This window comes from Pipra filicauda, unplaced genomic scaffold (genome assembly GCF_003945595.2).
Source record: "Pipra filicauda isolate LSUMZ 115617 unplaced genomic scaffold, ASM394559v2 scaffold256_size1097316_pilon, whole genome shotgun sequence".
NCBI lineage: Eukaryota > Metazoa > Chordata > Aves > Passeriformes > Pipridae > Pipra > Pipra filicauda.
In genome coordinates, this window is record NW_024104372.1 from 540141 (window position 1) to 564898 (window position 24758).

Here is a 24758-nt window from a genome sequence, read left to right on the forward strand (position 1 = left end):
CATTCCTCCTTTAGTCTTCTGAAATTCTCCTATCAGTCAACTGACAACACTGAAAAAACCAGCTTAGTTTCCTCACCTGAGGATGCAAGGAAAGCAGTAGGATATATCCCCTTTGTATGCACATCCTGCTCTTCCTACATTTTTTTCTCTCCTACCCCAGCAGTCTAGAATTCAATAACTGGTCAGGATTTGGTGGTGATCAATACAACAGTGATTACAGAACATGTAGGTTTCAGTGAATCACTATTTCACAGAACATACCTACATTTTCATTTTGCCATCCTTTCAGTTTCTCCCCAGAAGTAAATTTTTCTTTCTCTTTCCTTCCCACACCCATGTGCAAGAACTAAGACAATTCTCCCATCTATTACTCTGTCGTTATTTCTCCCAAATAATGACTGTACCCAAACACAGAAGCAAGTATTAACAAAAATGCAATTTAACCATGGTATTTCATGACATTCAGGAAGACCACAGAGGTTACATTCTGAATGTTTCTGAAACATCTAAGCTCACCTCTTTTACAGAACTACTGAGATAGGGATAGAAGAGACCCTTCATGTGGTTTCCTTGAAACTGCTCCAATTTTTCTGTGTTAGTTTTCTTTTTGTCTGCCCTTATATTCCAAGAAACCATGTGCTTACCACTAATCCATAAAGCAACAATTAGCATCATGTAAAAGTTTTATCAGACAGCCTAAATTTCCCTTCCATTAAATTAATCCAAATATCTCTAGTTTTAGTTTTTTTGTATTACAGTAACTCAACTGCTTCTTTGCTGTTAACACCATTCAAATACCTCTAAGCCTTCTATTCTCCTTCAATCATCACTGTAATCAAAAAAATGGTCTTTCAATCTTTCTTCATAGGCCATCCATTATTCAGTCTCATAAAAACTTTGGGTTTCCTCTGCACTTGTTGCAATTTATCATCGTCTTTCTGATAATCTGGGACTTATTTCTCCTACTTTGCAAAATAAAGCAAAATAAAACAAAATAATAAAGCAGTAAATCTGTATGAGAAATAAATAAGCAAAATTAATTTAGTGAAAAGCAGGGGTTGGTGGGATTTATTTCTTCTCTTTCATTTAATTCCAAGAGTTTTAGGCACCTCGTGGAGACTGTAAGGTGAAAAGCCCCGCCTGGGCCTGACACCAAGGAAACATCGTGGTTGGAGTAGGGAAAAAATATATAAAAATAGAAAAGATACCCTGGCCACATGGCTGGCCTTTGTGTGCAGAGAGATCCCTCTGTACATAGGAGTACATCATCAATCAATCAGGAGGGAGGGTAACACGCCCTCCTGAGTTCAAAAAATTACCTTTTAAGGTAAAATACCTTACACCTGTTGAATAACAGCTTATGTAACCAAAAGGTACAAAAGGGCGTGTTTTTCAAACGGCAGGGTGCTCGGACCAGGTCACGAGCTTGTGCACCCAGTGCGCTGTTAATGAAGCTCTTTGTTTCACTGTATTTGGCCATCTTCTAAATTTTGATTAGAGATATTTCTCACATCTGTCAATGGCATTTGAGATCAAAGCACAGAGGAAAGGCCTGAAAGACTAAATAAATGACAAATTCAGGCTTGGACTCAAAGTCAAATACAGTATGACTGACAGCATCATCATCATCATCAACATTGATGCAGATAAGGGATAAAATTCTGCCAGACCTCCCTTGAATACAAAGTGTACTCAGGGAGGCAAAGGCTGTTTCATGGAAGAGCAATGTCCAGAAAAGAATGAGGAAATATGGACAGTAAGAAATAAGAAAAAAGGGATTAAACAGGGCCTTTATTAATACATGATATATATAAGTGCAGGAAAGGGAAAAGTGTTTGAGAATATATGAGAACACCTGTCTAAGGAGTTTGGCAATAAGGGTGGTGAGGCTGATGAACATGAGCCTTCAGTAAGAGGAGAGAGCTGGATTTCAATTCAGCATCACCTGAAACAAACCCCAGAGCTACCATGAGATATGTCAAAAGATGCTTAGACATGCTAAAGTTTGTCACAGCAACTCTGATGGCCCACACACGGTAACAGTCACCTATGAGTTAAAGCCTATTTGATTCTATGACTACGGTCAACAGCACCTTTGGGGAAAGGGAAATTCAGCTTTACTGCAACCAACATTGTTAAACAGAGCATTCCTAAGAAAGGGGTGTGCATACCCCTTTTGTGCTTATTCAGAGAATTCCTGTTTCCCTGGCTCCAGGGGACTGCAGGACTTTGCATCTAAAATTTAATGCCTCCACTGCAGAAGTAATTTAGTGAACAAACAGAGAACTTGGAACAGATACATAAAAATAACTCTGAAAAGCTGGGTTCCATTACAGTAAGACTGATTCCATTTAAGTCCCAAGTAACCTTACAAAAGCATACAACTGTGTTACAAACTAGAAGCTTTTAAAATACAAGTAAAAATGGTTTACATAAAGCAGGATTAACGGTCTGGCATTCACAGAAGATTCTCACAAGCTTATTCAATGCTATTTTTGAAGTGTAGTTTTGAGATGCCACCAATAATAGCTATAGCTTCTCTGGCACTAGAAAAATAACTTCAGAGTTGACATGGATGCCAAACAATAGTTTCAGCCAGGAGTTTACTGAAAATGGCCTGACAGCCTCTGAGGATGCAGGAGAGATCACAGAGATCCAACACCCTCTCATCAACAACACCGACAGCAATTCTGCCCTGTTTGCATTAGTGAAAATGTTTCCAACAGACATCCAGGGCTGACAACCACTGACCACTCACTGCAAGTTAAAAGCATTTCAAACAAAAAAAAAAATATATGGGAGTTGATGCAGCACACATTTATCACTCTTTTCAAGCTGCAATAGACACTTTTATTAGTATAGAGAACATACTTTGGTTTGGGAAAAATGAGGTATTTAATTTTAAGGTTTTAACTCCCCTTGTTATGACTTTATATTAATCAGCCTAATGTGGAACAATTTGCTCAAATCACATTTAGTATTGCAAACCTAAAAACATCTCTGATGCAGATTCTTTAGAAGTGCAGTATAGGCAAGATATGCATGCTATTATTACAGAAGAAAAAAAAGCAAAAAATACCAGGTATATGTTAGCCAATGTCTACCAAAGGTGATGCTATGGGGAGAATTGATTTAAAGTATTCTATAAAAATAGTAACTAATATCTTGGACATATGTAACAGGTATTCATTTAATGAAAGAAAAATCGGAAACATAACATTTTCCTCCGAATCCTCTGAAAATCACACCCTCTTCAATGAAATATCAAATGTACCTTCCAAAGAAGGTTTTCGGCATCATTCTGCTGGACAAGCTTATGTGGAAGATTTTAACTCTTGGCACCCAGCTGAGCAACACCTTTGACCTCTGAGGAGTCTGTGCCAGTGAAATAGTGAAATACTCACTGAAAAACTTGAAGGCAAAGTGTTGGCCCTGAGGAGGCTGTGGGCTGCCAAGCAGCAAATCCCCTTCTTGTAGCACCTGCCTGCTTTACTCTGCACAGGTGCCCTGAAGGGGCAGCAAAGCTTTGGTGACTCATTCAGAACTGAACAGGTTTTCCCAACTGCAGTGGCTTGTAAGGAACTCTGAATGAGGGAGAGCCTGTGGCTGAAGTTAGAAGCAGAATAAACTGAAATGACGTTTCGCCACATGTGGTGGTAAGGTTTGATCACTGATCTCACTCCTTCAGTGAAACAGCTTCACTTTTATCTGTTCTGTAAATTTAATGACGAGTTGTTATGATGATTTCTGTCCACTTTGGTGACTGTGCTTTAGTCAAAAAGTAATGTTTATTGAGCAAAGGGTGAAAATACGATAAACATTTACGGATCGAGCCTGTATAAATATTTACTTTCTGAAACACACTGCATGAAATCAGCAAGAAACATCAGGTTGGCCATGTAGGACACATTTCTAAAAGTACTAATGGCTTGTTTACTCTGTACTAGTTTTGAACCCTGTTCAAATATTGTCCGCTGACCCTCTTTTGCCATTCTGCACCTCCAAGGCAAGGCTGAACACTCATCACTAAACTGAGATAAAACAAGAGATCCTGCCATTCATTTTTCTGATCACAGATCACTGATCACAGATCACAGAAAAAAATGCACGTGGTGTAAATTTTCATCATTCTCTCTCTGATTCTGGAGGGCACGGCTGAACAGGGTATGGAAAACGCCATCTCAACAGGACCTAATTCTGCATCAGCTCCAGAACTATTTAGACAAAGCTCTTGAAAAGTCTCCGTCTCTCAGGTTTAGGTTTTGAAGTCAACTTCTGAGTGCTACCAAGAAGTCTTCAAATGTCTCCTCTCAAGTCACCCTTGTGTCCGCACAGAGAGCACCGAGGCCACTCTGCCTGGTGAGGTGTCAGGTGCTGGAGCTGCACTAACTGAGAACCACCAGCCCTTGGAAAGTAACTCCTCTCTCCATAGCAACAGCAATACTGCTAGTCTCCTCAACCATTCCCATAGTCTTCTTCAGGCTAGGGCAAGCTTACAGCTGGAACTGTGACCTCCAAGGTACTACCTAATTCCCACAATAAAAATACTGTCCTAATTCCAGACTGTTTATACCTGGGGTAGATCAGCAATAGGTCTTGGTGGTGTGGGGTAATGTGAATTTGTGTAGGGCCAGGTTAACAACTGCCAGGTGGAATTATGGTACCAGATAAGACTTATTAAAAAAAAAATTAGCCAGACCAGCAAAACAGACAATGATCTTATTTCCCAGATGAGTTCCCATAAGGATGCCTTCCCTTACAGACTATTGTCTTGCCGTAATTGTTTTCTGTCTTCTCTAGAGGTCACTGCACAAAGTGCATTCCACAATAAAAGTTCTCCAGTGACTGATCTGAATGTAAAAAACATTCCAATAACTGTTTGGAATGACTGAGACAATCTAGCCATCTCTCTACACTCTGGAGTCTCTTTGCAAAACAGCTCTTCGAATACTAATGTCACTGAAGTCTAAAGGGCCCGGAGGATGAAACACTTGCCACATTCACCTATTTTTCTTGCAGTTGACAGTGAATTAACAAGCACATTCCTTCAGTTAATCCATCAGTGAGCTCCACTGGGAGTTTGGATCCCTTAATGGGGAAGAAATTGCAGGGTACTTGAGCATGTGGGAAATGGACATTTAGAATTAACAGAACTGGGAAGGCTCTTGTAGTGGGAACCGAAAAGGCAGCATTCACTGGGGGGAAAAAACCCACAAAAAATCCATGAAGACCAGTTATTCCATGTTCTTGAATGATGCTGCTTTGCAAGGACCTTTCTTCAGGCTCCATATTCACGGTCTAGACTCTACAACCAGTTTCCCAGACTCGGCTTTTGATTCTTTACTCCAAACAGACCCTGTCTCTCACAGACACTGCCATCTCCTCAAAGTCCTAAAGATCTAAAGGGATTACTCAGTGCTCCAGATCCTTACCACAGTGCTCTGCAATGGATGCCAACACAGCTTTTTACCAAGGGAAGATAATTCACCAAATGAAAAGTGCGTGCTTGGAGCTTTTCCCCTCTCATTTGCCCTTTTTAAGGATTCTGCTGCAGCTTCTTTCCAACATCAGACTCACTAAATACCTATCTTCATGCTACAGTGGCTGTTATTATGACAAACTACATTGTCATATCATTTCAAAAATCACACGAAAGTCCAGAGGCTCTGAATGGCTACATCTAAACATCAGCTTTAAAGCTGAGAAAGGTAAGCAGTTATACAGCAGGAAGGGACATCTGAAGACACAAGTACATAAAAAAAAAAATAGAATGTAAAAAAAACCAAAAAGAAACACACCAAACCAAAAAAACTCCACATGGTAGCAGTAGAGCACTGCCAGGATGTTGTGAAATACAGATATATCTCTAGAAACAGTATTATGTATGAAACCTGAAATGAGTTTAACCATTAAAAAGTGAATTATCTAATTCCTGGGCAGTTGTTTGGAAAAAAAACCCAAACAATTTTATCATGTGAATATGGTTAATTTTAGAGGATGGGCAAATTGGTGTACACTCCCTCTTTTCACAACCTTCCTTATGGCTGGACCTCTGTATCCATTCATTGAAATACACAAGTCTTTCCACGTGCCAAACACTGCAACACAACAGGGCTTTAAAAACCCGGGTTTCAGATTTTCAGACAGAGGAAAACTTTGTGCTGTACTACCCAAAAAAATTACAGCCTGGCTCTTGTTCTACCTACCTATTCCTTTATCTAAAACAAACTGACAAAACCTCTAAATAGAACAGTGAAATAAATTAACATAAAGTACAGCACAGGTGCTATTAGCACATTAATCTGCTGCAGAATTGTCAGTGTCTCGTTTCAAGTGATTCTTATGGAAATGCAGAAGTGAGATCCAAACTACAGAATTTATAAACAGATTAACATTCATTTGAAAACAGCTAACTAGAGCCAAGTGGTTTCACTTGCAAGTGTGATTTTAGATAAGCATACGGACACAATGCTTTGTTTTAAAGGGAAATAATAACTTATGGCACAAGGGCCTATTGCACCATCTCATCTCACTGAATCCAGTCACTAAATCTTAGCATTACCAATCCAGTGTATGTATTCTAGAACCCTACTCATACTTTCTTCTATCAGCACATCACTGATAAAAAAGTAAGATTCTACCAAATCTAATTTTTATAAACTTGCATCCCTTTATTATGTCAGCCCCAGTTTTGCTAAGAAGAAAACATTTTTAAACAAACATGCAAACCCAAAGGAAATACTCTAGGACAGAATGATGCTGTTTAGAAAATAATAACCCCTTGTAATTATGGTTATACCTTTTTGTGAAAAACACTGCAGAGGCCTCTCTCTAAATCTGGCAGCTTACAAAGAAGATTTTGAATCTGACCAAACACGTTGGATTCTGACAGCAGAATTTCAGACACAGCATCAAGCCGGGCATTTATTTCACTGTAAAAGAATAAGACAATAATTAACACTTGTGTTTCTCTAGTAGAAGGCATACATCCAGTGAACCTCTTCCTTCAGTTTGTTTTAGGGAATTAAGGAATGCAGAAGATTTTGAGATTTTATTAAAAACACAAGTAAGATCCATTCTCCTCGATTTGTGCTCAAAATAGCCAAATATACACTTCCGTGCCCAATTCTACGTGGACTTCTGGTGGTAAATAATATGACTAACACTGAATCCTGAATATCCAACCTTAAATTTACAGACAGAGGATGGGCAGACAGAGTTTACATTTGAACTCTACACAGCATACTTTATTCCAACAGGTTGTACATACTACTTCCCATTTTACCTCTCTACATTTGATCCAGACCACTGATTGGTAATTACATAGATCAAACCACGCTGGGCTTTTTACTTTTTTTTTTTTTTTGTTAAAACCTGTAACAGTAATCTCTGTATTTCAGGACTGAAGTCAACTAATGAGAAAACATTTTCTGATGTGAAGAAACAATTCTGTGCTTCTTTGCACCTTCCTTTCAATCATATTCTTAAAGCCACTGTAAGAAAAGAGCTGTAAAAATGGACAACTACTGTCAAGTTTCACCCCAAATCTACATTTATTTCCAACATATGCATGGACGGGCTGTAGAGTGCAGAGATAAGGTAAACTCCATCTCTTCTTTTTGTGCAACCAAATTGCCTTATTGCTGCTTTCCAGGAAAAGACTGAGAGTAGGGGTAAATGGATGTATCCAAAACATGTGTGTTCATCCCCACCATGCAGTTTACAGAGAAATCAGTCTTTTGATACCAAAGTACCAACACTTCATACACCAGCCAAGTGTGTGCAAAACCCCCCCCCACCTGTTCTCCTGGACCAGTCAGATGCTCTGAGCTCAGCCAGCACAGAGGAATGAGAAGCAAGGATGCAATAAAAATGTATGATTTTGGGGAAATTGCCTGTCTTGGCCATGGCTTTTATTGCAGAACTGCTGTGCCACTTTCCACTGCTACCAAATGCTGCCCATGAGGAAATCAGTGAAATCAGGCACCTCCACAGGCTGCAGACATTACAACAGCCTGGCAGACAGAGGCCTCTGGCCCTGAAGACAGCTAAATCTAAGAGTTCTTGAACTTTTATTGTACTGTATGTGAAAGGGAGAACATCAGGAATGAGTGTGCACTCAGACAAACATAAATGTAACAGCGCCTGAGCACTGGGATTCTTCCAGTGACAACTGCTTTATACCAAAGCAGCCAAATCATCCCCTCCTCTGCCACAAATGACACACCTTCATCCCAAGAGCAGCCCTGCTGTACAACACCAGGATTTGCACTGTCCTACCATCCACCTGGACCACAGGTAGATGGACCTTCCAGTGCCTCTGTGTGAACTGAGGACAGCCTCTAGTGCCTGAACCCTGGACACCTTGGGAACTCACTGTTATCTCTGAACTGCACAGCAGACTCCCTGATAGCACCAGAGCACCAAAAATACTCCACTGCTTTTTCCCCCCAACCCTGATGGAAACAGAAGGGTCAGACCTCACAGGCTGTGCGTGGCAGCCCTGCTGCAGGTCACAAGAATACCTGCTCCACTCCTCCAGCAGTGCCAAACGCACTCAGCCAAACATTTATCCTGTTCCTCTGGGCAGCCAGGAGACCTAGAAGCAGCAGCAACAGCAAAGGACAGAGCTAAGCCTTAAATCTGATCCCAGAGCCACGATCACGGATCTGATGTGCGCTGACAGAGTCACAGTTATGCAACCAAACAACCAAACATCAGGCTCTTGGCACCCACACAGGGCATGCCAGGCAGAGATTTAAGCCTTGTGCATCAGTTAGTGAGATGCTCTCAGCAACAGCTGGATAATGGAGAGAGAATGGAGAAGTGTATCAATGACAGAGTAATAAAACACCCTGAGTGCATAGTTCTAAAGCCAGAAAACAGTTACACTGATACCCTAAAAGGTATGCGTCACCAGTCACAATTACACTTTCATGGAAAATTATTAAAGTTTGCTATACTTGAGATCATGGAACACTCCTGTGCATGAAGGAGTACTGAACTGTTAAATTATAAGCATATGTACCTTAAAGAAGATAATAACCGGTATTTTTTATTACAAAAAGCATTGTAAGCAGCACAACTCTGTCACTTAATTTAAACAGCGCTATTATATCTGGGTCAACTAAAAACTTGCAGTAATATGTAAAATAGATGCAGACATTTGAAAAACTTCTCCCTACAAAGCTTAATCTGCACTTTAATCATCCTCACATATGGCTGTGTTACCGGAGCTCCAGTAATCTAAAACTAAGCATCCATACAGTTTTTCTGCTTTAATCCTACAAACAAGAAAGGGTCAAAAAATGGCATTCAGTACCAAATGACCCATTTTTTTCCCACCTCTAAAAAAACATAGTGGGATTCCTATTTCAAACAGGAAGTACAGCAAAAAATTGTGTGAAATATGATGTGCATGAGGAAGGGGGGACTGGGATGAGATGATAAAAACAGATGATGAATTTCAAAGTATGCTTTTAAACTTTAAATACATATACTTAAATTAATGAACATTTTGTTGAGGGCCAGTATATACATATTGCACTGATCAGCTGCTAAACAAATTTGTTCTGCATTGCAGAGTTATTCAGCATATATGAATTAGTCTGGGGTTTCTAATCTCTACATGGTCTGGAAAAGAATTTCACCCCCAGAAAATCTGAATCTAACACTATACAAAGGAACTCAACAGCCAGCCAAACTGGCTACTACTTCATGCTCTACTTAGGTTCAGTATTAGTCTGTTCTTTCTCTTCTGTATAAAGCATGTCGGCAATCTGAGCTTTATCCAATTTTCCAAACAATCTTCAGAGAAATAAAGTAACATAATTCAGTTGACTAAAAGCAATACACTTACTTCTGCTGTACTCCCCATCTAAGAATAGCATCATTACTACAATACTAAAATCACTTTGCAGTGTATTTAAACAGAACAAAATCTACCTGTAGAATTTTTATTCTAGTCATTGAAAAGAACTACTTGAAACGAAATAACAACATATTTCCCTGTGTTATTCTGCTGTTAAATATGTGAACAATATAGAAAATTAGAAAATACATAGATATTTGAATCCCAAACTAAAAATTATTTTGACAAAGCAGAAGGCTGCAGATCCAAAAGCATTGCTCTGAATTAACATCTGAGCAGTCTAAATAGGCTTGCTGGTTGCTGAAGTGGTAACAGATCTGCTGATCTCTCCTACAGCAAAGTAAACATGACATTTTTAGATATGATAATATATCATTACATTTGAGGCAGAGTGAAACTGATAATGTAGCTGCTATATAAGAATGACAGAACATTTTCATTTGTATAACCTTTTATTTTTATACAAGGTAAATAAATACAAATTTATCAGAAGTCTATTAACTTACAATAAATGCACATAGTATGAGTCCATTCATCAGGCTAAGGACATAGCTCAAGTACAGTGTGTACAACTGAAATTAATTCTATTAAATCTGTTTAGAAACCACAGTGATATGTAGAACTGTCAATCACAGGAATTCAACCCTTAAAAAACATAATGAAGGCTATGAAACAATAAACGCTACTTTACATAAACTATATTATCTAAATCAAAGCCTAGCAGCCTCCTAACTACAGCATTGTAAAGAATGAAAATATATTATTTAAGTTACTCACTCACACAATATGCTTTTTTTCTGACTTTCCTTCAGAACATGGTTCGTGAATGAAGACTTTGGATGAGTTGATTAAGTTAAAGACCACGTTAAACTGTACAGAGTGTTTTATGCTTCAGACCACTCCCTTTCACGACAAGCAACTAATGCCATCAAAACCCAAGGCCGTGGTAGAATTACCACAGTGCAATCTATACGCTGTGTATGATTTTTTAAAGAACAAGCAGATGAAAAACTGGCTCATTGCAGAAGCTGGAAGGTCAGAGGGATAAAGTGTGTGTGTCAAACTGACAGCTGGCTGGCTCCAGAGCCAGCCAGGGACGCTGGCAATGCCAGCCAGTGACTGTTGTGGCTGGAGAAGGGGCCATGCGGAGGAAGGGCAGCACACTTCCGGGACAAATGTCCTTGGTTTGTCTGTTGGAGAGAAGGACAACACAGCACAGGTGCAGGAATGATGCCAGGAAGTGGGCACGGACTGTACGGAGGGATCAAGATCACCAAATGCCCCCAAAGCCTCTGACCTATCTCCAGAAAGGTCTGGAACAGACTGCATACGAGAACTAATTTGCATAGAAAGCAAGGAACTGATCTCCAGGACAGCAAAACTTCCCTGTAAAAAGGTGCCCCCTCAAAGCCTGGGCACAACCCCAGGACCCTGCACACCCTACCAGCTGCACCAGTGCTGGAGCCCGGACTGGTGACCTCTCTTTTCTCCCTCTCTTTCTCCCCCTCTTTAATCCATCTCCCTATCACTCTTCCCTTCCACCTTACCCCTCTGTTCAAACCCCACTGCCATGTGCTTACAACAGGAGATGAGGGACTAACACACGATTTCCCTGCCAAGTGTGTAATTTACTAATAAAACTTTATTTTGCAGACCCTCTGACTTCTGTTGTTGCATCTACAGATCTTGGGTGCTCCCTTCCCCTCGAGGCTTTTTTACCCAAGTATCTAAGTTAGAAACAGGCTAACTTCATGGGATGAATCCAGATTTGTTACATTTGTTAAAATTTGCTGGAATGACCACTGGAATTTCACACATGGGCACCAATGAAAAAAGTACAAACAAGGGTAACTATATCACATTTACTAGAGTGAAATTTAAGTGAAACCTAAAAAAAATTACCATCCTTCTGGATCTGCTCACTTGTTTTTCACTTTTTACTCTCCAAACTCCTAATGTCTCAAGCCTCTCCAGAGAGGTCCAGCGTTCCCTAAATAAATATGCAGGACAATATTCTTGAATGGATCTCAAATACTTAACAGCAACATATAAGTACTCTAAACTTTATCTTCACATCTGTTAAAAGATATGCAAATGGCAATCAAACACTTTTGTTTATGTTCACACACAATGTTTTTCAGCTATTTGTGCCTAAAAAGGGAACGGTTGGCCACTTTAGCCACCGTGAATGAAGGCCTGATTGCTCCATTGATAAGGAATTAGACACAGCATTCAATGAGACCAAAACACAGCTAGCAAAAATGAATGAACACATGTGATGATGCTGCTGCAATCTTTTTCTTTCCTACAACAATTTTGAGATCTCAGGCATATGCTGTAACCTGCATTTGTGCATTTTATACTGGCACTGATGCTATAAAATCATTATTTTTAGGAGGAAAATTTAGCTGTGCTGTAGGATTGGTGGATTTTATTCATAAATCACTACTGAAAAAAAGAAGTATATTCTAATCCTGCTGTGGATGATGATGGCATCAAATGGCAACCAGTTTAACTGTGAATTAAACTGGTTTCTTCAAGGACCTTTTGGAAGTTTGTTTTACTGCCCAACATTTTAATTATGGGAACAAGACCAAAGTCAAACTTGAAAGACTTTCCTTTAGGATTGTACTTCATGCATTGAAGTATAAATAAAACAGCACTCATTGCATTCAAAGTGAGAGTATTTAGAACAAGATAATATTTTATATTAAAAAGATGTCATTGCCAACATCACTATAAAGAGACCCTCTTCTACCCCGTTCTACAGTACATATCCTCCAAATAAAAGTCATGTTGCATTAGTAATACCAATGTACACTCTTCCTCTTCTTTAATAGTACATAAGGAACTGTCAGCAGTCCTGAACTGCGCAGTTCTGAATTTCCTAAATTTACAGTCATTCTATGCTCTTGCAGACAGAGCGTATTCAGACTAATGGTAATTATCAATACCATCCTACAAGGCTTCAATTCCACCTCAATAAAAGCATCATCTCATCCAGAACTGGAGGAAATGGGGGACAAAGTATACTAGAACCACAGGGGAGAAAAAACGGAAATCTAGTTTTTGAGGGGTAATTACAATTTTGGGTTTTGTAAACCACAAAGCAAAGGCTGAAATGTTTTCAGCAACTCTCTAAATGCATACCATTTTTTATCTTCCTTGAGATTTAAACATCAATTTTGAACTCTCTGTTCAACTGCAGTCAACCCTGACAAGACAAAGGAAGGTGTTTGATCTCAAGAAAGCGGATTTCCTACAAATTGTGCAAAAAACAGCAACTGAGCAAGGCACAGACACAGATTAATACCCAGGATGCAGTATTTATTTGTCTGTTCTGTTTGGACTGAAGATGGGCAAGCAGCACTGCTGTGTCTTGGAGACAGTCATAACACCTAGGAAAGGGAACTGCAAAGATGAAGGTGGGAGGTGGCAGCCATGGATGTAACAGAGACAAGGAAAGACACATTTTGCAGAGGTCTCAGATTGTTCATGTGCAGGGCAACAACTTTCTCGCCCTTTCCTCTGTACCACCACCACAGGACAACATTCCCATGATACACAACAAAACAAGAGGTGCAAATCAGAGCCAGGTTTGCTCAACAAGGCCTGTGTGAAGCTTTTCATTCTCCTTCTCCTGTAGCCATTGAAAAAACAGCGACTTTCATATCCACTACAAGGGTTCTGAGATTTATTTTGCATTAGGAAATAAACTATTTGTAAATGTTGCACATAGACAAAGACACAAAGATCACAATGTGCTACAATATGTATCTTGAGGCCAGTCCTGAACCCTTTGGCTGCTGAGTGTGATAACACACAGCTCTACTCCTTACCCTGCTGAAACTCCACTGCCTGACTAGGAAGCTGCATATTTCATTCACTAAGAAATGTTCCAAGCCTTCCATTTCCTTTTCTTTCCACTCCCCTTACAAAGTCAGGTAAGGAAGGCACTGGATGGAACTTGAATGTCAAAGGTAAGAGAAGGTTTCTGTAATCCACAGAAACATAACTTCTGCAAAAAAATACTTTCCCGATTCCTCCTAAAAAGCTCAGTCATCAATGACTGATCCACTCTTGCCTCATCATCTTTGTATAGCCAGGTGAGTAAGCGAGGACATTACACCTTTCCCGGTTAAGCTTTTTTTTGACTTTTCTTTTTATAACAAATGTACAAATCTTGTTTCTACATGTACTACATCACCAGTCATCTGAAGAGTATCTTCAAGTTTGCCGAAATGAGCTGTCTGTACACATTTTACCTTTATTCAACCTAAGGTATGGCTTCTCCACAGGAAGTTTAGTCATCATTCCAAGTGATTTTCAACTCTAAGGCATAAAGCAGTAATTACACTCTCACTTTTTGATACACCTACCCACATACTGGGAAAGATGCAGCGCAGAAACCTGACTTCCTCTGAAAATGTCTCTCCAGGAGGCTCAGGTGAATTACAATTACAAAATGTTCTCTAAGTGCATTTGTGTGCATTACTGGGAACAATATTACCGGATGTCTGATGCACTAAGTACCTGAAATTACAACTTAGAGTCAGAAAGGGAGAAATACACAGAGCAAAGTAGCTTTTCTAACTTCAGCTGAGGAGCACTGTCATCTCCAGCCACAGAAGCCTGAAAAATGTCAAGCATCACTCTCTAGAAGCAGGAAAGAGAAAAGGAATAAGACAAGAAAAAAGGACTACAAACTTTTGAACTGGCTCTGCACTGAGGCAAGGGAGAATCTAAACTAAATATATTGGTTAAAAAAGAATGCCTGGAGTCCACAGGCAAGCAGTTTTCTACCTGCCTGGAAAAGGACTCTGTTTTACTGTGAATGGTATTTCACCTCCTGGATCACACAGGGGATGATTTAGGGGCAAAATGGCTGGAGGCAGGTCCTCCCCAGCTCTCCGTCCCGAGAGCTCTGGCTCCCTCCGCTGACAACTCCACAAATCCCAAAAGGTCATAAGGGCAGGAAGAGAAATAAACTAATTTATTTCCATTTATTCCCACAAAGTGGCTCAGAAATTCTGCCTACATGCTTTTAAGGTGAACACAAGGCCCTAATTAACTTCCATTAAGCCCAGTACTTTTTAAGATAGTTACATCAAAGGCCTTTTGGAAGTGGGTAGGAAGTGGGTAAGACATATGAAAGAACAATTAAAAAAAAGAAAGGCACACTGAAATTAACTTATTACAAAAGACTAATAAGAAAATTAAGCAGTGATGCTTCAGAAGTACAGTGCTTTCACATACAAAATTTGGTCAAGGAAAAAAAAATCCTTCTGAAGAAACATTTGTAAATTACCAACAACAGCAAGATGCTAAAACACTGAATTACCTCACCATTTTAATCTGGTGAAAAATAATAAACATAAAAACTGTTTAATATATTCACAAAAGTAAAACAGAAGGGAAAAATATTTTAGATAACCAACGCAAAAGGATTTTCTATATGCTACAGCTGAAGGGAACAAAGAAATTATTTACAATTAAGTAAATTCTACATGGACAATGCTGAGGAAAGGCACATTTAAAAGAACAGATCCAAAAAATTAAAATGTAGGGAAAAAACATTCAATGGAGTCGATACTGTCTGTCAATTACTACACATTCAGGTACAATACTCCAATAAAGTCTGCAAGGATAAACCAGATATGATGGAGTCCCTTTCAAAACCAAGGCAAGTGAAAACTTGCTTGACAGTTTCACAAAACAAAACATTTCTAAAGCACTGATAAAAAAAGGACAGGTCAAAATACAGGAGTGACCAAACAATCATCACATTTCATAATTAGTAAAAAGGAACGCTTTCCCATTGTATACAGAGATAACAAAAACATCCACAGCTACTGTAGAAGAAATTAAACACAGTAAGGATGTAAATATTTGTGAGGCAAGGAAGACATCCATCATTTATTGGCAAGTTTAGGAATAAAACAACCTCCAATACTGGGTCATCCTCATTCATTGTCAAAAAGGATACTGAATTAGAATTGTCCCAAATCTGATTTCTCCAAAGGAATTTCTAACCTGGTCCAAACCCACTACTATTTATCTGTGCCCAAACAGAGCAGTTTAAGCCTTTCAAACCAATTTATAACATCCACATCTTCTGTCGTATAATTTCCTATGCAAACTCCCCTGTGGATCTCAGTCCTTCAGGACAAACAAATACATTCAACACCACTATAAACACAGATTTAGCCCAGGATAAAGAACTGTCTCACCTGGATTTCATGAGAGGCTGGGTCACCCATTTCTTCAGTCTTCGACGTCCAAAGGAAGTTTTAGTATGATTCAAGACCCAGAGTAGACTTCCTTTTGTTTTCATGTCCATCTAAAATAATAAAAACATCTTCATTATTTTTAGCTGAGCAGTCAGTGTTGTAGTGGAAAGATCTCCACCATGTTATATAGAACATTTTGTTTAGGCTTTAAGATATGCTAACTGCATGTTCATTTACCAATCTCACCCACCAACAATACGTTACATAAAGTACCTCCAAGAGTCGTAAGATATTTAAGTATGCTTTTCCTTTAGCCAGAAAATCTTTTTAGTAATTGACTGTAATAAATTAAGCAATGGAGTTAAGTTCTGTGCATAAAGCTCTCAGCAGGAGCAAAAGAACAGACCCTACTACAGACATATCCCTCGACTGCAGTTCTTGCTCAAGAACTTAAGTTGCTCAAGTAAAGTTCTTTGTTAGTCCAAGTACAATAAGGTTCCTAACTCATACTAAAAGCCAGTACAGATGAACTTTGATTTATGCCTCTGAAAATGTGATCCGCCTTCAGTCTAATCCCATTTAAAATAATTTAAGCTTTTTGGGTGAAATTTGCAAGTAATTTAACCAATTGCATTGGGAAGGCGGCATTTATTAAAAAAAATTACGTTTGTCCTTACCTGATTCTGCAAAATTTCAAGATTTTTCATTGTTGTCCCATTAATTGTCATGTATTCAGTTTCACTGGACAACTGTTTGAAATTTCTGGGGAGAGGAATTTCATATGTTATATCTTTAATTCAGGCACAGATAGAACAGTGAAACACTGCCAAGTTCCTCTTGTTAGATAATTCATTAGTCATGCAAAATAAATTAAAAAATAGTCAAGTCAGAAATCAAAATCTATTTAAATAAAAGAACTGAATACTAATAACTTATTTTAACTTACTGTTTGGAAAAAAATCACGTTTTTTTTTAAGACTCACTTCCCAGTCTCCTGCAATGACTCTGACAAAGCTCAGAAAAAAAGCCAGCTCTCCTGTTATCTAATCCTTTGACACTAAATGGCTAATTTATTCAGTCTACAACTAAGCAGAGACAGGACAAATAATCAATACTTCAAGAGTGGAACAGACTTTTAACACAATTCGCCATCAAAAAAGCATATCAAAACACATATTCTTTTTTTATTACTACTGCTACCAGTACAATTATTTAGGAAAATAAATATACAGTATATTTACATTGTATGATTTTGGTTTTGATGTGAAATAACCATGACCAAAATTACTGGACTTTTTGATACTCCTTAACAGAACTAGATGAGACCAACCCAAAGGCTGTGTTGCTTTAGAATCAACACTAAAAACATAATTGTGTTAGATGTGTAATTTTATTAGATATGAAAATTATTTCAGTCTCAAACACACACACATTGTAGTTCGAACCATGAAGTGCAAGATCCTCACTAAATGTTTCTGACAAACGAAGTCATGATTGTCTGGGTTAATCATACTGCTGACTGCCCTTTGCACAGAATCTAGGGCACTCTTTATTGTCTTAGACTAAGCAGAACAACTTGCTGGGTAGGATTTAAAATTCTTTTCTTGACCTTTCACAGAATTGTTTTCAGTGTATTCAATTTTAAATCCTCTGGAGAAGCACGCGAATGCTCTAACTTTTCTGTTAGGCACACACAGCTGCTACATTAAAAACAAAAACAGTACCAAAACTTCCAGAAACATGAAATAATTAGAGACTAATGTTATATATTTATGTTGTATGCAGGTGTTTGGGCCTGCTGGCAAATTTATTCCTAAATAATGGGTCAAATTTGAAGTATTTTTCACAGAATCAAAAAAACAGCAGATTAAACTGAGGGCCCTGAAGAATGATTGGTTGGAAGTACAGCTAATTCAGAACTGTATCCATAGTCATAATTATTCTGCTTTGTGTGCTATTCCAGCAACCAGCAAAACTGACCAGCAAAACAAAACCGGAGGCAAAACCCACAGTACTTTCCAAAGTACACAAACTTGTAAGCAACAAAACAACACTTCCTTTTATTATCTTTAGTCACAACTGCTGATGCTGGCAAAAATTAATTAGGAATGATTTCTGCTTGGTTCCCCATGCCTACAGCCAACAACAAATCCCATCTGCTCTTCTGAAAGTACCTCTTCTGCTTTCAGGACTCACCTAAACAACAGTTTTCCTATTTGCCACAACTCGAGTCTGTGACCTCTTAAACCCAGCTGGGTGAGAATCAAGCTTTTCCACCTCTTCTCAAAAGTGAAAAGGATTCTTTTAGGTGGATTTACTGGTTCTTGTGCTTCCCCACTTCTCCTGGCTTTAGAGCACTTAACACAGACCACACTGCTCACAGCAAGGTTGCTCAGGAGTATATGAAGACAACTCACTCTGTTTCACTGCACAGTGTATTTACTATTCATTCAGAATCAGACAAGCAAAAGTTGTTTTCACAGCATAAATTATGTGTGTCTTACATTATCCAGGTGTTTTCTTTATCTGAGTTACTTCACTCTGCTGTTAATCCTGGCAATTGAGAGCTTAGAGTATATGAAAAATAGTCAAGATCAAGTGCAGTGTATACCCAACCAATAATTCCAGATGTCACAGCTCAGAACATGTTTTGCTTCCACCCTCTCATCTTCCTTCAGCTTGGAATCAGAACTTGTAAAAATGTGAAAAAAACAGACTCTTCGTAGGGAATTTAGAGATCAAATGGTATAAGAATAAGGCTGTAAACAACTATTAAGTCAGTGCTGGTTTTGCAGCAAAGATCTCAACACAATCCTTGTGTGAAATGCTAAAGCACTGCTACCAGCCATCTCTTGAACCACTAAAAATGACCGTTCAAAGACCATTTTGACTGGATCACAAAGACATAACTCCTTCTGTAGGTGACAGTGTGACCTGAGTTTCAAAGAACAGACTTGCAATGGTCTCAAGCACTCAAAGAGGACAAAACACAAGTGATGGAAACAGATGGCAACTGAGGAGCACAACAAGGTAGGATCATGTCATTTCTGGGCTTAGAAAAAGAAAAAGGAAACAAACAAAACTTCTAGGAAAGTTTAGGAACCTTATGGAGAATACTCATGACAAGGAGTATTATACCATAAAATGACTTTTCAGAGCAGAACCACACAAGACAATGAGTATGAAAGGGTTGCTGTGACTGCTTTAGGACAGTAAACTACACCCTCAGGCTTCCATTCTAATGTGTTACTGCTGAAACTGGATCATCTTGGTCATTCTGGCAGTACTTATGGAGGGTTTATAAAAAAAGAGACTGACTGACTTTTACAGGGGCAGTTAGTGACAGGGGAAAGAGCTTTAAACTAAAATAGGAGACATTCAGTTTTAGGAAGAAATTCTTCCCTGTGAGGGTGATGAGGCCCTGGCACAGGTTGCCCAGACATGCTGTTGGCTGTTCCATCCCTGGAAATATCTAAGGCCAGGTCAGATGGGGCTTGGAGCAACCTGGGATAGTGGAAGGTATCCCTGTTCATGGCAGGGGGTGGAACTGGATGGGCTTTAAGGTCCCTTCCAACCCAAACCATTCTGTGATTTTGCCTGCAGAGAAGCTTGCAGTGAACAGCCTTTTTAATGCTTTATTAATTATTCTCTGCACAGGAAATATTATATGTAATTTCATACTCAGTAACGCAGCCTAAGTGAATGCATGGTATTCAGATCAGTAGTTTTCAACTACTTTAATTCTGGAAATCTGTAAAATTTCTGAGTGAAGATGTAAGGCACTGTACCGAAAGCAGCAGATCTTCTTTGCTCAATTACCTTGTACAGACCTCTAGAGGCCATGTCTTTGAGATCTCTGAGGGTGAATAAACCACAGAATAAACCTATAAAAACAAAAGTTGCAGGAATCCCTAAAAGCTTTAAGAAGTAAAAACAAGTCTCTCCATTTTGCAGAAGCATAGTTTTTGTTAGGTATGAAAGACATTACCATAGTCTAAGTAGCAAAGGACATCAAGTCCAGACTATGTTTTGTATTTAATTAACCAGGTTTGAAGACATTAATGAATAGTGCCATAAGGCTAGAACTTCTGATCTGAATCCCTTTTTGTGTTGTGTACCATTCCCTGCATTTATGGAAGATCATCCATCGCTGTTCAAAGTTTACAAACTACAGTCTCTCTCTTCCATCTCCAATATGCTGGAAAACATATAGGTAAAATCAAAATACACTGAGACACATCTTCCCAGCAACTGCTACGCAAATGATGATTTTTCAAACAAAACTGGGTACTCAAATGTATTTGAAAACCTCTCCTAGATGTGCACCAACTTCTTTACAAAAGCCTTTAATCAAGGTCTCTCAGTACGTAAAGGTATTAGAGCACATTGATTAAAAACACCTTGTATCGTTCATTATTAAATCTATTTTTACTCGCTATTAGAACTCTAATGCAGTCTAGTCATACCTAGAAGTCCTGCTGTGACAGAAATCTTTATTTCTTTTTAATATTTTGCTTTATTTACAATCTTAAAAGTAGATTTAAAAGCTTAACCTAAATACTAGAACAAAACTTGTTTCCCCCCCACCAATGAGGTTTGGTTACCACTTACATGATGTTTCTTAACTCCTACTAATAAGCAGAGAGAAATTCTTTTCAGCTGTGAGAAGAGTGTTTATCCAAAGGAGGTACAGAGGTGTAATACATTTTTCTGTCATTCTTCCTATCAAATAGGTCTTCAACCAGATCTGTGTCACTTACTTTAAAAAACCAAAAACTATCTCACAACTCCAACTTCATGCTCACTGACCTGAATTCTTCTAGGAATTTTAAGTTGCTTGAGAGTGCAATGGAAGTATTTCTTCCCTATTTCCTAATTCAGGAGATTCATGAGCCTGACATGATTTGCTTAAAAGTCCTTCAGTTTTCAGTTTTTAGAAAGTATTTCACTGGCATTAGGAAAAGTATTGGAATTTGCCTTAGTATTTGTCTCACTATGTCGATACCTGTGATACACTAAAAATAGCAAGTAGAACTCAGTATCAGGTAGTCAAAGCATAAAGGTTTTAGGAATAAACACAGCGGAATCCAAGCTCCCAACCACAAAGGTTTCTCAAAGAATGTATTTTATTTCTTCACAGAGCATCAACAGGATATTAAGTAGTTCTTTGCCTTTTCACTCAGATGCTCATACATTCACAAAAAATCCATTAGAACAACCTTCAGCAGGCAAATGTCAATGCCAAGAATTAGCGCTTTTCCTTCCCAGCCGATAATTGTTCTTGATTTTAGGATGCAGCTGTTACAAATGTGACTGAGTGCTCCTACACAAGCCTTCAGACAATGAGGTTTCTCCTCTCATCATCATCATCATCACAGCTAGGCTATGTGAATGAAGATTTGGGGAGGTCTCTACCCACGTTTGTTACAAGCGCGTTGGTGGCTAAAAAGGCCAATACGAGACAGACATGTCCGATTGCGAAAGGCACAGCAGAAAGACTCTTTAGGTGGCATATTCTGCAAGACACGGTTCTTTCTGCGTTGTCTTTTCTCCTCAAGAGTGATCCTGCGTGCTGGTCTACTCTGGCCTCCAATCGGGAGGTCTGGAGACACACTATCTTTAACGCTGCTGATGCCTTCTCCTCTACTACTGAATTACTTCTACATAAAAGGTGGATTTTGCATTTCCTCCAGCTGAAAGAACATTCACCTCATGTGTGATTGCACAAAGGGCACTGTGACAGCAGTGACCATGAAATGGCATTTCCTTGGAGTCCACTTTCTTCTTTGGAAACTCTATGAAAAGATTTCTCCACCCATGCAAGCATATTAAAAAATAAATAAAAACACAAAGCCCCCCCCCAAACAAAGAAAAGCCCAAATAAACAAACAAAAAACCCCACAAAAAACCAACCAAAACCCCACACAGGATAAAAAAAAGTCAACCAAAGAGGATGAGCAAGAGTACCACAGATCAGCTCCTTGATGGATGATGCACAGAAGATGCCCCAGGAATTCTTTCCTCATTAGCTCTATAAGCCCATCAAACTTTTTGTTAACATTTAAATAGTACTTGGAGTGGAGAAGGGCAATTTAAGGAAGAAAATCCACCCCAAAATCCAGAACACCCATATATATATAATTTCCAAACATTTTAGTGGACATGTTTAAAGCTGGCATCTGCATTTTTAAATGCAGCTGCATTTTAACTAAACTAGCAATGTAGGGAGCCTTTCAAAATCAGGCTTGAAACTCATACAACATGTGAATGATCTACAAATGACATATTTCTAAGTTTCCAGTCTGCAGCCAGACTGACTTCACTAAATCCTGCCTACTTACAGAACAGAGGAATACTGGGACAACCAGGAGAATACTTTGCACAGGATCCACGACAGCTAAAGTTGTTGTATTTAATAAGCCCCAATGGTATTTTCAAACTTGAGCCAGGTAGGATAGCAGTGTTTTATGCTTGTGCAAGGTATGATAGCAGTGTTTTATACTCAATGCAACACAGGATAAGAGAAGCTTGAGCAGTGATATCTTTCTGTTTTCATTTGCTTCCACCTGCATAATCCTGTCACAAATTTTGAGTGCTCATTTGAGCATATCTAATAAACCAAAGGGTTGCGATTGCTTAAGGGAAAACAAGGTTATACCCATGTCTGTGTGGTTTTGTAGTAACTTTGCACAAATGGTAATGGTCCAGGGATTTTCCAGAAACCCAGGATATGCTGAATTCATGTTTTCTTTATAATTGATAACTAGATTTGCCAACTCAAACAGACCTGATGAGTACTGCCTAAACATAACAACACACTAGCATTTGTACCTGCTTCCAGAACTACAGAAAGAAAAAATTATTTATGCACTGCTGGCAAAATAAAACAATAACCGCAAAGCTAAGTTACAATACTAATTTTTTTTAAAGCGGCCCAAAAAAGCCCTATATTTGGGTTACTGAGGTGAGATGTGATAGCTGATATAAACAAACTTTAAAATTTCCTCCCTAGTATTTACCAGTTTTTGCACCTTGTTTGTTTTCAGTAACACTTGGCAGCACTACATGTTAATTCACATTACTGACAGTAATCACTATACCCAAACATTTCATGAAGATCTTCATGAAACACCACTTAAAGAAATCACTTGATTCTTTCGAGTTCTGATTAGGAGACCAAAAGTAAGGTATAATTTTTACAAAGACTATGTTTATCACTCTAGTAGGTGTGTTCATTACAGTCAGGGAAGCTGCCTGCTAACACTTACAGAAAGTGGTGATTTGAACTGGAAGTTTATGTAAGGCAACTTACCTTGGATCGTAAAGCATCCTTTCCAAATTAAATTCTTTGAGGTATGCAATTACTGCTGCCAGAGAGCAAATAACAGGCTTATCCAAGCTTAGTATTACAGATAGTTTTTGAGGACCTAAAAAAAAATAATTTTTCTTGTTACATTTTTATTTTCTAGTTAACTCACTGTCTACTACTAATGTGTTGTAGAAAAAGCACAATCTCTTTTTCAATTTATTATAATAGAAATCTGCAATGCATGTGCAGTGTTTTATGAGATCTATAAATCAACATAAAGCAAGGCTCCAAAATAACGCTTACTGTTCCAAAGAATGTAGAACATTGCATTTGTGTAAACACATTATGAAACAGAAAACATTTGACTCCACAGGTTTTTCTTCATAAAAATGACAAACTGTTGGCATAACAGACATCTAAATATACAAACTAAGAATGGAATTCTGACACTTTTGTGAAAAAGCCATTCATATTGGATAGCGTTTTGCACAGTGCCCTACTACAGTCTCTCTTCCAGGTGCAAAACCAGGAAAACTCATTCCATGTATCACAACATAAAAGAGTATTTAAAAAAATCCATTTATTCAAGTTTTTTTCAGAGATGTTTTTTAAAGCTGCTCTTCTGCTCTTACAGAGTTCACACACACAAGAACTTTAGAACTCAGTGACAAGAATGTTACCCCCATCTTCAAAAAAGGCAAGGAGGAGGACCTGGGAAAGTCCCATCCAGTCAGCCTCACCTCTATCCCTGGAAAGGTGGTGGAACAGTGCATTCTGGAGGTCATCACCAAGCATGTAGAAGCAGGTCACCAGGAGTACTCAGCATGGACCCACCAAGCGGAAATCCTCTTTGACTAATCTATGATGGCATGGCAGGATGGGTCAATGAGGGGAGAGCAAAGAGAGGTCTGCCTCGACTTCAGCCAGGTTTTTGACACAGTCTCCCATAAACCCCTTGTAGGAAAGCTCAGTAAATGTGGGTTGGATGAATAGACAGTGAGGGGGATGAAGAACTGGCAGAGCTCATAGGGTTGTGATCAGCAGAGCAGAATCCAGTTGGAGGCCTGTAGTCAGTGGCAGCCAGGGATCAATGCTGGGTCCAGCCTGATCCAACTTGTTTATCAATGACCCAGATGAAGGGATGGAATGGACCCTCAGTGAGTTATCTGCTGGAGGACAAGAAGGCTCTGCTGAGGGATCTGGACAGGCTGAATGAATGGGCCAAAAGCAACGGTGCTAGAGTCAACAAGACCAAGTGCCAGGTCCTGCCCTTGTGTCACAACAATCCCATGGAACACTCCAGAATGGGGAAAGAAGGGCTGGAAAGCTGGAAAAGGCCCTGGGGAGG

The 24758-nt window shown here is 38.9% G+C and overlaps 1 protein-coding gene across 5 annotated transcripts in view; it reads right to left on the reverse strand.

Moving 5' to 3' along the window:
• The window catches only part of MSH3 (mutS homolog 3), a 90750-nt gene that overhangs the window by 32689 nt on the left and 33303 nt on the right, over positions 1 to 24758 (reverse strand). For all 5 annotated transcript variants that reach the window (XM_039382106.1, XM_039382105.1, XM_039382104.1 and 2 more), the window contains exons 10-13: positions 23414 to 23528; positions 16779 to 16863; positions 16102 to 16211; positions 6800 to 6932 (exon numbers count right to left, since the gene is read on the reverse strand). In XM_039382106.1, coding sequence (XP_039238040.1) covers positions 6800 to 6932; positions 16102 to 16211; positions 16779 to 16863; positions 23414 to 23528 — 443 coding nt within the window. The remainder of the gene's footprint in view (positions 1 to 6799; positions 6933 to 16101; positions 16212 to 16778; positions 16864 to 23413; positions 23529 to 24758) is intronic.